This window comes from Phyllopteryx taeniolatus, chromosome 4 (genome assembly GCF_024500385.1).
Source record: "Phyllopteryx taeniolatus isolate TA_2022b chromosome 4, UOR_Ptae_1.2, whole genome shotgun sequence".
Taxonomy (NCBI): domain Eukaryota; kingdom Metazoa; phylum Chordata; class Actinopteri; order Syngnathiformes; family Syngnathidae; genus Phyllopteryx; species Phyllopteryx taeniolatus.
Window position 1 is genome coordinate 3873110 of NC_084505.1, and position 18156 is coordinate 3891265.

Below are 18156 nucleotides of genomic sequence, written 5' to 3' on the forward strand. Positions count from 1 at the left end.
GATGGACTGACGCAAAGTAAAAAAGTGTGCTGTCGTCTACATTTCAAATTGTTTTTGGAAATCATGGACATTGTGTCCTCCGGACCAAAGAGGAAAAGGACCACCCGGATAGTTATCAGCACAAAGTTTGAAAGGCAGCATCTGGGATAGTATGGGGGTGTGTTCGTGCCAATGGCATGGGTAACTTGCATATCTGTGAAGGCATCAGTAGTGCTAAAAGGTACTGTATATACAGGTCTTAGCAATATATATGCTGCCATCCGAGCAACGTCTTTTTAGGGATGTACAAGCTTATTTCAGCAAGACGATGCCAAGCCACATTCTGCACGTTACAACAGTGTGGCTTCGTTGTAAAAGAGTGCGAGTACTAGACTGGCCTGCCAGCAGTCCAGACCTGTATCCCATTGAAAATGTGTGGCGCGTTATGAAGTGCAAAATACAACAACGCAGACATCGGACTGTTGAGCAAATGAAGTTGTACATCAAGCAAGAATGGGAAAGAATTTCACCTACAAAGCTTCAACAATTAGTGTCCTCAGTTCACAAATGCTTATTGACTGTTGTTAAAAGGAAAGGTAACACTGTGGTAAACATGTCCCTGTCACAGAATGTGTTGCCGGCATCAAATTCAAAATGAGTGAATATTTGCACAAAAAAATAAATAATATATATATATATATATATATATATATATATCAGTTGCAAGCTAGGTTTATTGAAAACTCTAAATTGTCCGTAGGTGTGAATGTGAGTGCGACTGGTTGTTTGTTTATCTGCCCTACGATTGGTTGCCGACCAGTTCAGGGTGTACCTGTAAGCGGTGTAGAAAATGGATGGATATCAATTTCAACATGATATATCTTGTCTTTGGAGTGTAGACAATTCAACATAGGTTGCAAATCATTGTCATTCTGTTTTTATTTATGTTTTATACAACGTCCAAACGGCTTTGGAAGAGATCCATTTCAGATGCCATAGTATGGATCAATCTCCATAATGAACCCATGTTATTTCTTGTGCATTTAGGACTATCGCGTGAATATCTTCCTTCGTCAGCAGTGGAATGATCCCAGGCTTGCCTATGCAGAATATCCAGATGACTCTTTGGACTTGGATCCCTCTATGTTAGACTCCATTTGGAAGCCAGATCTGTTCTTCGCCAATGAGAAGGGTGCACACTTCCACGAGGTTACAACAGACAACAAGTTGCTGCGGATTTTTAAGAATGGAAATGTTTTATACTCTATAAGGTGAGTTTTAGGGTGACTGTGTACATATGGTAAAAAAGAAGTTGGGAAACGGTCCAGCAGTCCCTCAGCAAACTTCCGGTTCACGCAAAGAGAATATACAAAGCATAAACTAAAATACAACACAGAAACCCCAAAAATATACATAAAACATAATAAAATGGTCGAATAAAGTCAACCCCCGCACATTTCAGTTCAGCAATTGCCCCCCTTTATCAGTAGAAAATTGCCCCCCTTTATCAGTAGAAAATTGCCGATTTGTTTTTTTTCTTTTTTTGCGACATGTAAAGAAATCTGAAAATTATTGTTGTTATTGTCATGGCAAAATACTGTTTTCAGTATGTACACAAATGTACTGTATGTACTTTGGGAGAACAGTTCTGAAGTTGCAGTTGTCAAAATGTCCCGTTGCGTTGGGTATACGTCGTCTTGTTTTTTGTACAGTATAGCCTGGTTTACATTGAGCCTTCTATTCCGATTATAATCGGTTTAGAAGCCCAAACCGAATGAAAATACTCTGTTGAAACACCACAATCAGAATAAACAGGCCGAATCCGAAAGGAATTTCATTCAGTTTCACAGGGGTGGAATATTCCTTTTCCCAAACCGATCAGAAGTAAATTTTTGCCATGTAAACTCTCATTCGGAATAGAGCCGGAAAATGTGCTGTCTGCGCATGCTCCGTCTCGACGTGAATGCGCGGTAATGTCATCATTTATACACGCCGTAAATATGGCGGCTCCCGGAGGACCTCGTATTCGATGGATATCTTGTTTTTAACTACTTATAATAGGGCTGCACGATATTGGAATAACATTTTTTAAACCCAGTGATATACTGTATATTCATTCATTCATCTTCTGTATCGCTTATCCTCACTAGGGTCGCGGGCGTGCTGGAGCCTTATCCCAGCTGACTCTGGGCGACAGTCGGGGTACACCCTGAACTGGGCGCTTGCCAATCGCAGTACACATACAAAGAAACAACCATTTGCACTGACATTCACAACTACGGGCAATTTAGTACAACTACGGGCAAACAGTACTGTAGTCCTTAATGTGCAAACAAAAACATGCAACAGACTATGACAGTAATGACATTGTCTTATTTTTGTAATATGAGTGGAGGTGGCAACTTGACTACACAGAGCAAGGAAAGCAGAAAAGATGTGTGATTTCCCATAAGGTGTTTCCTGGACTGTACAATACTGCATTTTTCAGAGTACAGCAATGTTTAAAGACGTTTGTAAGTGTATGAAATGCTATTAAATTTTTACGTATCATAGTTTATGGAATATTTGTGGTGTAATCTATTAATATAGGCAATTAAAACTTTATCCCTTATCACAAATTTACGTAACTGACCAGGAGGTTGCTATTTTGCACACAACTCACAGTCAGGGTTTCATCCAAAGTGCAACATAAATGTAAGACAGCAGTTAATTAAGACTCACATTTAATGAACTACGGGTAACACAAACACACTTGAACAATAATGATTAATTTCCTTAATACGGCAAAATTTCAGCATTGAATGGTGCAATGCATGCTGGGAACCGAAGTTAATGTGAGAAGTATACTGAATCTGCCAAGCTATCAAATGAACAGTACTTAACCGGCAGCATTTTGTTTTTCAAAAGAACCATTGCCAGTTTGTTTAAAGTGTCTGAGGAGTTACTAAAATGTGTCCTCCAAAACCCGTGAATGTGGAATCTGTGCATCATTTTAAGTTAAGTTCAACGCTGTTACTGTTTCACTTACTTCTCATTTATACTCTTTTCTATATGCTTTCAGGCTAACGTTAACTCTCTCATGTCCCATGGATCTAAAAAACTTCCCCATGGATGTTCAGACCTGCATTATGCAATTAGAAAGCTGTAAGTACTACACACAAATATCAATACAGCACTCAAAAATATTCTTGAGCAGACACCAGTTCTTTTAAACCTATAAAACAATTCCATAAGACTTTTAAATAATTTGGCACGCCATTCATTCAGTTGAACTGTGACGTATTGCTTCTCTTGCTGGAAATTTTTGTTTTGTTTGTCTTGTTTATCCACTGAGTCAATGATCGTCACATAACGGCAGTAGTAGGTTCCACTGTAAATATATACATTTAACGTCACCATTTTTCTCACTAAATATATTTCCAAAGATGGTATTGACATGAAAATTTCACCAAATGTTTGGAACAACCCAAATAATACATACATACAAAAAAGTAGAACAAATAAGCTCAGAAATTAAGTTATGTGTAATAATGTGAAATGACACAGGGAAAAAGTATTGAACGTACCAATTGGTATTTATTTAATACTTTGTACAAAAGACTTTGTTTGCAATGACAGCTTCAAGACGCTTCCTGTATGGAGAAACTTGTCCCATGCATTGCCCTGGTGTGATTTTGGCGCATTCCTCAATACGAGCAGTCTTCAAATCTTGAAGGTTCCGTGGGCTTCTTTTATGGACCTTAAATTTCATTTCTTTCCACAGATTTTCTATTGGATTCAAGTCAGCTGATTGGCTGGGTCATTCTAGCAGCTTTATTTATTTATTTTTTTAAACCAATCAATTATTTTTCATCATCCTCGTAGATGGCAGCAGATTTTTATCAAGAATGTCTCAGTAGATTTGCCTATTCATCCTTCCTTCAATAATGTGAAGTTTACCAGAACCTTTTCTGAAAAGCAGCCCCAACATCATTATGTCCCCACCTCTGTACTTCACTGTTGACATGGTCTTTTTAGGGTGATGTGCAGTGCCATTCCTCCTCCAAACGTCTTGTGCATTATGGCATCCAAAGAGTTAAATTTTGCTCTCATCAGACTATATTCTCCCAGCATTTAACTGGTTTGTCCAAATGTTGTTCAGCAAACTTTAGAGAAGCTTTGACAAGCTTTGGGTTATCTTTCAGCAATGGGGTCTTGCGTGATGAGTGTGCATACAGGCCATGGCGGCGGAGTGCATTACTGACTGTTTTGCTTGTGGCAACAGTACCTGCTAATTCCAGGTCTTCAGAACATCCTACCAACAGTCAACCAAGGTGGTGGTAGTGTGATGGTCTTGGGCTGCTTTGCTCCTTCAAGATCTGGACAACTTGTTGTTATTGATTGAACCATGAATTCTGGTCTTTAACAAAAAATCCTGAAGGAGAATGTTCAGCCATCAGTTTGTGACCTCAAGCTGAAGCACACTTGGTTCTGCAGCAGGATAACGATCCAAAACACACCACCAAGTCAACTTCTGAATGGCTTAAAAAAAAAAAAAATGAAAGTTTTGGAGTGACCAAGTCAAAGTCCGGACTTGAATCCATTTGAAATGCAGTGGCATGACCTGAAAAAGGCCGTTCATGCTCAAAAAACGCTCAATTTCAGCGGAATTATTATTAGCAAATTATTCTGAAAAGTAAAAAGAAATCAGCCAAAATTTAAGGAAGATAATTGTGGACCTGCAAAAGTCTGGTTCATCCTTGGGTGCAATTTCTAGATGCCTGAAGGTGCCACGTTAATCTGTTCAAACAATTATACGCAAGTATAAACTCCATGGGAATGTCCAGCCATCATACCGCTTAGGAAGGGGACGGGTTCTATGTCCCAGGGATGCACATGCTTCGGTCCGAAATCTGCATAGCAACCCAAGAACAAAAGAAAAAGACCGTGTGAAGATGCCGGCTGTAGTTGGTAAGAGTGTGTCATTAGCTACAGTGAAATGACCACTGTACTGACATGGGCTGAAAGTCCACTCTGCCAGGAAGAAGCCATCATTCCAAATGAAACATAAAAAAAGCCCAATTAAAGTTTGCAAATGCACACAGGGACGAAGACCAACATTTCTGGAGAATTGAACTGTTTGGCCATAATGAGCATTGGTACGTTTGGAGGAGAAAGGGGTTAATCTTGCAAGCCCGAGAACTCCATCCCAACTTTCAAATACGGAGGTGGAAGCATCATGTTGTGGGGATGTTTTGCTCCAGGCTCAAATGCTCAAATACCAGGCTCCTGGTGTCTTCACAAAATAGATGGCATCAGCAAATAGAAATAATTTTGGTAATCCTAATTGCCTTAAAACAGGAAAAGTTTAGTCTGATTTCATGTCAGACGTTGAGGAAAAAAAAAATCTCTTTATATATACTGTATGGAAACGTCTGATTTCAACTGTGTATATATAGTCCAGTCAAATCTCTAAGATCCATAGAGAACAGTTTAAATATGAATAGTCTGTTCCAGGATATTGCCTTAGTAAAACACACACAATTCAGTTGTAGTAGTATTTAATACTGTAAAGATATGCCATACTGCAATTTTTAATTCTCCTTACTCGTATTCCCCACTTTGTCATTCCTAACCATTGTGGAAGTACTATAGTGTCATTGTCTATTCCCCTTACGGGACTTATTTAAAAAACAGACTTTTTAAGGAAACTCAAAAAGTCATAAATTGGTAACCTAATTTCTGTGAAAACTAATTCGTCCTTTGTCCAATCGGGAGCAGAGCCTGACCCCAGGGGACACGAATACCAGATTTGTCTTCAGTGTTTTTTCTGCTTGAGCACACTGACCGCGGCTTTTATCATACAAAGATCAACTCATCATAAATGTATGTGTGTATATGAGAATATTTTTGCTGAGATGATGTGGCTCACTCTGATGTAATGATGCTGAGACTACAGGAAACAGAACGACACACATGTTCAACAGAACCATGATGCTTTTTCAAGAGAAAAGAGCCTTGAGCCAATTCCACTTCTATTTAATTTTAATATGAACTGTTGCTTACAGACGCTTTTTTTTTTGTCAAAATTGCACATGGGTTTGTGGTATAGGTTTGAAGGGGTTTGTGTTTTTGTTGTGCTGTGATTTTTAAACTGCCCCTGCTCATATAATTGAGTTTTGTAGTTATAATGTGAGGATTTCATATTTGTTAGTTCAACCTAAGCAGTTAAACTGCAACAACAGTTTCATGACTCCAGAATTTAATTACCTCCTAGGCCAAGTACAAACACACGAGAGACTGAGGGCATGGTCTCCACTTTTCTTTTGTCTTTTTTTTCTTTTTTAGGTTTGGTAGTGGGGGGTTGTCAGTGCACATATAGTCTTTTAACACACAAACACACCTACACGCACACAACTGAATCTTAAGAAACAAGACCAACTACATGTTTTGTGTATGGCTTTAGGCGTGTACCTGCTTGTACCAGCTGTTCCGCTTTTTTAAAAAAATGCTTCATTGAGCACCAGTTTAATGCTGTTTTTTTAAAGCTTCACCTATTACATAGCTCAGTGGTTTGTTTTTCTACTCTTTACCATTTTTAATCTTAATCAAATAAGGTCATCAGTGTCAGAGCATGGTCATTTAAATGATTATATCAGTGTAAACATAACAGCCTAGGTAATCTGTCTCCGTCGACTGAATGCAGATGCGGCTTGAAAATAATTACTTTCCTCATAACAGTAAGCATAACAGTCACATTCGGTTTCAACATACATATTTACATATAATAGAGCTGTAGTGAATGAATGACTTTTTTATTATTATGTCATGGATACAACTGCAAGCCCAGCTCGCATGGGCTTTTTAAACATCAAACAATCAAATGATCCAGCACCAGGACGAATGTGAAACAAGAAATCATGCCAAAAACAGCTACAGTATATCAAATTATTTTCTATGCTTGAGAAATAAAATCTGCAGTTCCAAAAAAATCTAAATCAGACAACCATTTCATTATTTCCTTGTCTGACTGGTTATGTTGTATAATATTAATAAATAGACACTCTCATCATAAAATGTGCAATACAGGAGAAAATAAGATTCAGTCTCCACGTCATTCAATTCACAAGTCTCATCTCACACAATCTGCTGTCTTCATGGATATTATTGAAATGACCAGTTTCGATGAATACCATATTTCAACTGTGCAACTAAGAAACCTTTGTTTTTGTTTTTTTGTTTTTTGTTTTTTGTTTTGTTTGTTTTCGATAAATGGGATAAAACACAGAGTATCCGGCTAAAGTTCTCCTTGATCAGTATTTAAAGTTTTCAGTTTTGGTTTTAAAAAAAAACCTATTAGGCCAAGTCTCTTAAAACTTGAGAAGAAGCTTGTTTTGTATAGTACAACACATTTTATTCCTGTAAATATATGGCTTTCCACTTCTTCAAAAATTAAGGAAAGCAATTTTGGCCAGAACACCGTGGGGGAGCACAATGATGGTAAAGACCTCTAAATCAAAGTGTAGGAAAGCAGAGCATAAGTGGAGAAAAACTAAAATTGACTATGAACTCTACAGACAGTCTTTGGAATTTTAACCAACAATCAATCAACAATACTCTGTGGTTGACAAGCTCACAACCCCCCCACCCCCGAATCAGATAGCTCCAGAACTCTTAACAGCAGATAAATGCAATTAATTTGTTATTTTCGTGAAAAAATACAATCCATCAGGTTTAATATCAGCAAAAATCAGCAAAATGATAAAATGATGCTACATCTGAAGCCACCGAGGAAAAACTCTTTTATTATGTCAGAATTTGATACAGTTGACCAAAACACTGTAGACAAAATGGTTCAGGCGCTGAAAACATTGTGCTGTCTTGACTCAATACCATCTGACTTTTCAAAACGATTGCAAAGTCTTTGCTATCGGATTTGCAGCAAATAATCAATTGCTCACTTCAGTCAGACGAGTTTCCTAAGGCTCTTAAAGTAGCTGCCATTAATCCTCGTCTAAAAAATAGAAGGCTCGACGCTTCCATGTTAGCAAGCTATAGACCCATCTCAAATCTCCCTTTCATAGCGAAGATTGTCAAGAAAGTTATTTTTAATCAACTCAGCAATTTCTTGAACTTAAATGGACTTTTTGACAAATTGCATTCAGGTTTCCGAACTCATCACAGTACAGAATCAGCTCTTATCAAAGTGCTAAATGATATAAGGTTGAATACTGACTCGGAAAAGGTGTCAATTCTGGTCTTGTTGGATCTCAGTGCGGCTTTTATACAGTAGATCATAATATACTGCTGAACAGGTTGGAAACGTGGGTAGGACTAAATGGAACAGTCCTTAAATGGTTCAGGTCTTAGCTGGAGAAAAGGAATTATTTCCTAACCATTGGAAGTGTTCAATCTCATCAAAGGGCAATGACCTACGGGGTCCCGCCAGGGTCAGTTCTGGAAATCCTCCTGTTCAGAGTCCTGCTCTCAATTTACCAGTCGATCTACGTTCCTACCCTCACCTATGTTCACGAGCTGTGGGTCGTGTCCGAAAGAACAAGACCCCGGGTACAAGCGGCCGAAATTTGTTTCCTCCGCAGGGTGTCCAGGCTTTCCCTTAGAGATAAGGTGAGAAACTCGGTCATCCGGGAGGATCTCAGAGTAGAGTCGCTGCTCCTCCACATCGAGAGGAGCCAGATGAGGTGGCTGGGGCATCTCACACCTCAAATTCACACCTTAGGTTGAAGAAAATCCTTCATAAGAGGGTTTATAAGTCAGTCATACAATGAAGTTAGACTGAGGAACATGAGTGATGATCATCAGTCATGTTGTCGTTGTCATCCAAGCAGTCGGTTTGACGGAAAAGGTCAGGAATATGTCAATCACTCGCAGGGGACATTGTCAGTGGGTCATCAGAGGTCACCATTGGGAGTGAAATTAGTAGTGGTGGTGCCCAGTTCGTGCAACCACAGAAGCTCGTCGTGAGCGTCACTCTTTGTGAGGTTCAAAATTGTGTCAACTGTCAAAGCGGGAGCATCAATACAGATTTTAACACACGTTTTTATCACAACACTTATGAAAATTGAGGCTGACCCAACCACCACCACCCCCCACCACAACCACCCCCCCACCCCAGGGTACTGGGGACGTCATCTTCTTTCTTCTGTTCTTCTGCCGAGTTACGTTAAGTGTGTGTGTGTGTGTGTGTGTGAGTGTGTGTGGGCGCGTCAGTTCAGACAACAGATGATTGATCGTTGCTCGGCATCTTGTGCTCCTCTATGACCGATCGACGTTCAATCATTTACCAGCACTGATTGTAGCTAAAGTTGCATGCTAACAGTGAATCCTCTTTCTTAAAGGTGATTATTTAGTCTTATCAGGCTGAACATTACGGCCATAGGATGTAGAAGGTGAGGGAAGAGGAGGAGTTGGGACCATAGGAGGCGCTGGGATCGACTTGCAGTGTGACGTATGAATCCACGTAGCTCTTTAAGCAACTTTCACCACAGTGCGGGTCACAAGGAGGACTAAGAAAGGCCCCAGCTAGCGCTGATGACTCCACGTTTTCCGCCGGCAGTTCTTAATCAGCACGAAGTCGCCGGGTTTGATGACATGCAGGGGTCCGTGAGCCGCCCTTTCCTGAAATTGATTAGTCGATAATGTGCAGTCCCTGAACAATTCGTGCATCCATCGGCAGACCTGGCTTTGGTAGACCCGAATGGATCTAGTCCAATAGTGGCTGCAAACACAATCTCAAAAAGGGATAGGGCGCACACGCATCCTATATACATGACCTAATTTGATTGACTTCCCAGCATTTATTTGTGGGTGATTTGTTGTCAAATTCTAACCTGTCAGACAATCTTTCTAAGAATTGTAATAAAATTCAGAGAGTAATTTTGGTCAATTGTGCTTCAATTCTTACTTAAGCGTGTCTACCAAATCGAGACATAATTTTGTAAGTACATTGATCGTTATTTCATTATATACATTATCAGCATAGAGTCAATATGGTCCAACCCATTATGCATTATCAGCATTATACTAATAAAATTATTTGTAAATTATCATGATCTTTGAGTCTGATAATCAACACATTACTTAATGTAAATACATAAAAAGTGCTCTAGGCACATTACGAAAATTTGGGTGAAATAAAAGCTCCGGTTAGCTACTTTTCCTTTCCCCCAAAAGCCTGTGTCTGTGTCAACACAAGGTCATGTAAATAACAAGTGAAGGGTTTTTAGTAGTCTGGCAATCGACATTTTTTTGTCCAAGCGATGCTAATAACACCGTCAGTTATGCATAATTACTGATCCAGGTCCTGCAATAATTTATCATTCTCAAAAGTAACACCTGTACCATCATTAGATTTTTCGTCTAAAGTTTGAGGGTTTGAAACTTATTAATTTTATTTTTCAGACCACAGTTAAAATAGCTTTGCTGACTGGATGTCAGTATCAGCTCGGAATTTCAGTAAGTCCCCTGAGTGCCTTTTCTTCAACAAAGCCCACTGTGTCCCATTTTTAACCATAAACATCCTACTGTCTACAAGTCTTGTAATTAGTGCAAGTTGTAATATGTATACGGCATGTGGAAAGCCACCATATCATACCATGTTGACCTAATGACAAATGTGCACAGTTTAGTCTATATTGCGTCATATGTAAACCCAAATAGGTGAATGTTCCATAATGAGTTCATAATTATAGACATGAAATGTTTGTAAAAACAATCACCATATGTATCACTATAATAATGCCAATAGTGGTGCTGTATTTTCAGCCTGTTGAATTGGCTCTTAGTGAATCTCTAAATTCAGGTTTTGTGGCAATCAGTTATGTGTCAAACATAATAATATTGTAACGTGTGATGTGACTTGTGCTGCTAAGCAGAAAAATAAAACAATCCACTGGCTTTGTTCTCCAGAGCACAAAACAAAACAAAACCAAAACCAACAAAACAAATAGAAGCGAAGAAACCAAAAACAAACCACTCCAGACATCAACCCCCCCTTTTGATAAAGTGACATATGGTCCCCCCATGCTCATTTTAGGAAAATACAAAAACAAAAAACATTGTCGACAACCATAAAGCAGTTATTGGACGGAATTTGGCCCAAAACAAGCCCAGCATTGAGTAATGATTCAAAGTGGGGAATGGGCGGTTTAGGTTCAATTTGAAACGGTGGACAGTTCCAAATTAACCCTATATTTGCTGCAATCGGTGGTGCCCAACTAGTCGTGCGCCAGCAGATAAACAAAAGGTTCAAACACTTCTAATTGCGCTGAAGTTTGCTCCACCAGAGAATTGTGGAGTGTTTTGGTTTAGAGAACAGAAACACAAACAGAGGATGCAACTCAGGAAATGCAGTTATTTGTTTAAAATAATTTAAAGTAATTGTTGTTGGTAACCATGACTTGAGGCCCTTAACAGAATTTTAAGGTCAAAGTTACCAGCCCCCATGTATTCCAAATTCCAATCCTTGACTGAACAATACTATGATTTCAAAACGTTAACACATAGTTCTGCCGTGGCCCAATGGTTAAGATCATCGCCTGCCACCGTGGGGGACCTAGGTTCAAAACCCCGACTGGACCATCCGCCAACATCCCCCGGATTCACGGCTGTGGTGTCCTTGAGCAAGACACTGATACCCCGAAATGCTCCCCGGGCGCTTCAGCTGCCCCCTGCTCCAGTGTGTTCCACTAACATGTGTATGTGTTCACTGTGATGGGTTAAATGCAGAGAACAAATTTCGTGTGCATGCATGCATGTTCATGACAATAAAAGATGATAAAAGATTCTTCTGAACACAATGTCGCTACAGAAGTCAGTGTTAGTAAACGATAATACAGCCATTTAGACCTGTCTGCAATTTTGACACCAGCGGTCTTCGCCAGTGCCCATGCCATGTTACAAGCACCAGTAACAAACCACAGTGAACCACACAACATCAAAATTTTTATCAACAAAGTGAATCATATCTTTTGATCAAAGATAGTCAAAAACGTTTTTGACAGGAGGTCTTTATAATCGGAACCGAATTCAAGTTTAATATTCAGGATTAAAGTATGCGCGTAATCATGACCACATCCTCAATACTGCTGTGACTCGTCAGAATTACCAGCGAGTCAGCAGTGCAGTCAGGAGACACAGAAAACAACCTGTGCACTAGCGATAGAAAACGGTCGATATTCACCAGTCATTTCTCCTTCAACGAATCAAACAAGAAACCATCTAATTCTATACAAACTCGCTTTTCATCATTACTAGTAACTTGACCGTTTGAGATCGAAGCTTGTAACATTTTGACATCATTTTCTTGAAAACACTTACCAGGTTCTACCGGCCCTTCCATGTTCACATCAAGCTCAAATGCTGCCATATGCTGGTCGTATGTAAGCCGAAAATGGTTCTTCTTCTTTTCCTTTCGGCTTGTCCCCTTTAGGGATCACCACAGCGCGTCATCCTTTTCCATGTAAGCCTATCCCCTGCATCCTCCTCTCGAACACCAACTGCCCCCATGTCTTCCCTCATGACATCCATCAACCTTCTCTTTGGTCTTCCTCTAGCTCTTTTGCCTGGCAGCTCCATCCTCCTCATCCTTCGACCAATATACTCACTATTTCTCCTCTGGACGTGTCCAAACCATCAAAGTCTGCTCTTTCTAACTTTGTCTCCAAAACATCGAACCTTGGCTGTCCCTCTGATGAGCTCATTTCTAATTTTATACAACCTGGTCACTCCGAGAGCGAACCTCAACATCTTCATTTCCGCCACCTCCAGCTCTGCTTCCTGTTGTTTCTTCAGTGCCACTGTCTCTAATCCGTACATCATGTCTGGCCTCACCACTGTTTTATAAACTTTGCCCTTCATCTTAGCAGAGACTCTTCTCTCACAAAACACACCTGACAGCTTCCTCCACCCGTTCCAACCTACTTGGACCCGTTTCTTCACTTCCTGACCACACTCACCATTGCGCTGGACGGTTGAGCCCAAGTATTTAAAGTCTTCCACCCTTGCTATCTCTTCTCCCTGTTGCCTCACTCTTCCCCCACAACCCCTCTCATTCGTGCACATGTATTCTGTCTTACTTCAGCTAATCTTCATTCATCTGCTTTCCAGTGCATGCCTCCATCTTTCTAACTGTTCCTCCACCTGCTCGCTGCTTTCACTGCAGATCATGTCATCTGCAAAACATCATGGTCTACGGGAATTCCAGTCTAACCTCGTCTGTCAGCCTATCCATCACCACTGCAAACAGGAAGGGGTTCAGGGCTGATCCCTGATGCAGTCCCACCTCCACCTTAAATTCGTCTGTCACACCTACAGCACCCTCACCACTGTTCTGCTGCAATACTGTCCTGTATTATTCTAACATACTTCTCTACAACTCCAGACTTCCGCATGCAGTACCACAGTTCCTCTCTGGGTACTCTGTCATAGGCTTTCTCTAGATCTACAAAGACACAATGTAGCTCCTTCTGGCCTTCTCTGTACCTTTCCATCAACATCCTCAAGGCAAATAATCCATCTGTGGTACTCTTTCTCAGCATGAAACCATACTGTTGCTCGCAAATACTCACTTATGTCCTGAGTCTAGCCTCCACTACTCTTTCCCATAACTTTATTGTGTGGCTCATCAACTTTATTCCTCTATAGTTCCCACAGCTCTGCACATCACTCTTGTTGTTAAAAATGGGCACCAGCACACTTTTTTTCCCGTCCTCAGGCATCTTCTCACATGCTAGAATTCTATTGAACAAGCTGGTCAAAAACTCCACAGCCACCTATCCTAGATGCTTCCATACCTCCACTGGAATGTCATCAGGACCAACTGCCTTTCCATTTTTCATCCTCTTTAATGCCTTTCTAACTTCCACCTTACTAATCATTGCCACTTCCACCACACTTGCCTCTTCTACTCTCCCTTCTCTCTCATTGTCCTCATTCATCAACTCCTCGAAGTATTCTTTCCATCTATCTAACACACTACTGGCACCAGTTAACATATTTCTATCTATCCTTAATCACCCTAACCTGCTGAACATCCTTCCCACCGCTATCCCTCTGTCTGGCCAACTTGTATAGATCCTTTTCTCCCTCTTTAGTGTCCAACCTGGCATACATGTCATCATATGCCTCTTGTTTGCCCTATGTCGCATCTCAATGTATTCCTTTCGCCTCTCCTCGGTCCTCTCAGCTAACCTTTTTCCTTGTATGATTTCCTGTACTGTGAGGTTCCACCACCAAGTCTCCTTCTCTCATTTCCTGCCAGAAGATACACCAAGTACTCTCATGTCTGCCTCTCTGATCACCTTGGCTGCAGTGGTCCAGTCTTCTGGAAGCTCCTCCTCTCCTCTGAGAGCCTGTCTCACCTCTTCCGTACTTACCCATCACTTCTTCATCACCCCTATTTCCTTCACCAAGATGTCCATTACAATCTGCACCAATCACACCTCACTCTCTGTCTGGGATGCTAAGAACTACTTCATCTAGCTCCTTCCAGAATTTCTCTTTCACCTCTAGGTCACATCTTGCCTGTCGAGCATAGCCACTAAACACATTATACATAACACTCTCAATTTCAAGTTTCAGCCTCATCACTCGATTATATACTCTTTTCACCTCCAAGACATTCTTAGCAACACTTCTTTTAAAATAACCCCGACTCCATTTCTCTTCCCATCTACACCATGGTAAAATAATTAAAACCCTGCCCCTAAACTTCTAGCCATACTGCCTTTCCACCTGGTCTCCTGGACACACAATATATCAACCTTTCTCCTAATCATTATGTCAACCAACTCCCGAGATTTTCCTGTCATAGTCCCAACATTCAAAGTCCCCACATTCAGTTCTAGGCTCTGTGCTTTCCTCTTCTCTTTCCACCTTTTCTTCTTCTTTGACTTTGACCCACAGTAGCTGAATTTCCACCGGTGCCAGCAGGTTGACGGCGGCGGTAGCGGACGTTGTTAACCAGGGCCACGACCAGTCCGGTATGGAATTCTTTGGATGAACGCTCATATTTGTTTGGCAACGTTTTAAGCTGGATGCCCTCCCTGACGCAACCCTCTGCATTTATCCGGGCTTGGGACCGGCCTACAATTTGCACTGGCTTGTGCCGCCCATAGGGCTGCATTAAGCCGAAGATGGTTCTGGGTCGCAAAATAGTCGACCGTTTTTGTTAATTTGGCCAAGTCGCTCGAAATATGACCGACTCTTAAAAATGTAAGTCAATATTGTCTCCTACTCCTTCTGAAGCAATTGATTGATCCTTCTACAATTATTTTGGGAGATTATTGCATCAATTCCAAATAGCTGTCGTAAAATGGTCGTTGTTTGTTTACAGTTATGAAATTGAGTGACCGCTTGCTCGTAACGTGTTTTGACCAACAAAGTTACGAGCATGATGCCTATTTCTAAGAAGTGCCTCGAAGAAATCTCGCCGTGGAATGTCATTAACGTCTGTTGAGTGGTAGGCGCACCTTTTTAGCAGATATTGGTGAAGTGGTTGCATGATTTTGCCGATATTTTTCACACTGTGCCCATTTCCGTTGATGACTGCTAAATTGTCACACTTTGGCGCTGGTCAAAACCCACAAAAATTCATTTGACATGGTTTATTGCAAAATAATTGGAGGTGGAAAATTTTTGATGCAATATTTTATATCTACATGTCGATACCTGGTTACTGACGATACTGTTGTGTGTTCATATTTGATGCCTTTTAATGTATTTTGCCATTAATAATTGCTCGTAACATTTCACCACATCTCTGGAATGACCCATATACGAAACATGAATTTTCCACATCAAGCATTAAACAGGGACAGCTCATTCAGAACGCTGCAGCTCGGATTCTGACCAGAACAAAGAGGTCAGAACATCCATCCATCCATCCATTTTCTGAGCCATTTCTCCTCACAAGGGTTGCGGGCGTGCTGGAGCCTATCCCAGCTATAATCGGGCAGGAGGCGGGGTACACCCTGAACTGGTTGCCAGCCAATCGCAGGGCACATATAAACAAACAACCATTTGCACTCACATTCACACCTACGGGCAATTTAGAGTTGTCAATTAACCTACCATGCATGTTTCTGGGATGTGGAAGGAAACCGGAGTGCCCGGAGAAAACACATGCAAGTAGAACATGCAAACGCCACACAGGCGGGGCCGGGGATGGAACCCCAGTCCTCAGAACTGTGAGGCAGGCGCTCTAACCAGTCGTCCACCGTGCCGCAGGTCAGAACATATTACTAAAATTCTAAATTCTCTCCACTGCATCAACAATTATGCAACGGTGGGTTTACCTTCAGCAAGTTCTTACAATGGATGTTACAGAGTGTAAATGATCAGTGTTCAGGACAAGGTCGGTTCTTTCTTAACCCACTATGTTCATCCACTAGATGTTGTTCAAGATACGTCATAAGCCTAATGTCAAAATTAATTAGGTTATGCTCAAAACAAATGTTGAAGAGATGGAGGAGGACCAGTTTTGGTGATTTTAGGGACTCATTTAGAATACCTTCAAGTCCAGATGGTTTATTTAATTTTGCTTAATCTATAGTGCCTTTTACTTTCTCCATGGAAATATCACAGTTCAAAAATTTATTTGGGCAGTATTCTTGTCTGTTTATATATATTTCCTCACAAGTATAATTTAAGAACTGATTATCATAAGTACCGGTGGGTGAAATATGATATTCTGACAATATATATGCAAAATCTTTTCTCCATTTTATGCCTTCTTTTTTACTTTCAATTTCACCATTATTTAGTACAATCTCCTTTGGAATTTTCTATACTCTATGGAGTTTATATCTTTCCCAAATTGTTGTGGGTTATTATCCCCTTCTAAGCTGTTTTTTTTACTTTTATTTTTTTGAAACCTGTAAACCTCATAAAAATAAGTTTGTCTGAAATACTCATTCAGTTATATTCTATTACGTGGGTCCTTGCACTTCAGGAATTCTCTCTCGCCTGTCTTTTACTATGCCACATTTTTTTTTGTTCTGCATTTCAAAACAGTTTAGTTTCTTCTTTCTTGAGCGGTCACTATCTTTTTACAAAAATTCTATTTTCTTATGTGTTTATTTCCTTGTCTGTTTAATCACAGAATAATCGATACCAATGACAATTATAAATATCAATATTTTCTCAATTTCTTCTAGTTTATTAAAGTCTGAACAGAGAAAGACGGCTCATTAGAAGACAAAAAGTTATCTAGAAATATTTTAGGCCTCTTTTTAATTAGCTTGACAACAGTCCCAACTTCAGAAGTGCACTTATCAGCTTAACTGACCCCTGAGTGGTGTACCACAATGGGTTTGAAATAAAACATAAATGAATCGTAAAAGTATAGCTCTAATTTATCTACATTTAGAATTTAGCAATTGTCTCCATTTTTATTAAGACTACCTCCACTTTCAATTGTTCTGTGAATAAATTTATTTTTAAAATAACCATAATTTACTTCATTATAATGATCTGACCATTATGCTCCATAAAGAGAAGCAGACCACACACATGCAGGCATGCAAGCATAATGCAAGCATAGTGATGGTGAGCACAAATTGTGACATCCACCTGTACTGTTTTGGAGGGTTCATTTCCTTGCTCAGGGCATCTCGACAGTAGTCAGGCAGCGGAATTTAATCTGTATACCTCTGGTTCTGAAACCCAAATCCTTACTGATAAGCTCCTACTGCCCCACAACTTGAATGAAAATAATTTATCCTGCGTTTTATGTATTGCCTTTTACAGTTGGTTATACCATGAATGACCTGATCTTTGAGTGGCAGGAGAATGGACCAGTCCAAGTGGCTGAAGGGCTGACGCTCCCACAGTTCATCCTTAAAGATGACTCTGACCTAAGATACTGTACCAAGCACTACAACACAGGTAACACACGCACACACACACACGCACACACACACACACATAGTGAGTGTACAAGAATTTCACTCAGTTGTGGTGGGATCCTAAAACAGTAATACAGTAAACCGTAGAAGATCCATTCCAGACCTACCTGCAAACATATTTCATTTATATTTATTTTTATTTTAGATTTTTTATGTTATTTTAGTAGTTGTACTTATCAAAACAAATGTAACTTTATTAAAACACACTTTTTAAAAAATATTTTTCAGCGCCTCTCCTCACTCTTGTCAAGAAATGGGAGACTATCTGTTA

At 40.2% G+C, this 18156-nt stretch overlaps 1 protein-coding gene across 3 annotated transcripts in view; it reads left to right on the top strand.

The window, feature by feature from the left end:
- glra3 (glycine receptor, alpha 3) overlaps positions 1–18156 on the top strand; it is a 140805-nt gene that overhangs the window by 94007 nt on the left and 28642 nt on the right. For all 3 annotated transcript variants that reach the window (XM_061772076.1, XM_061772077.1, XM_061772078.1), the window contains 3 exons: positions 1027–1250; positions 3041–3123; positions 17728–17865. In XM_061772076.1, the coding sequence (XP_061628060.1) occupies positions 1027–1250; positions 3041–3123; positions 17728–17865 (445 nt within the window). The remainder of the gene's footprint in view (positions 1–1026; positions 1251–3040; positions 3124–17727; positions 17866–18156) is intronic.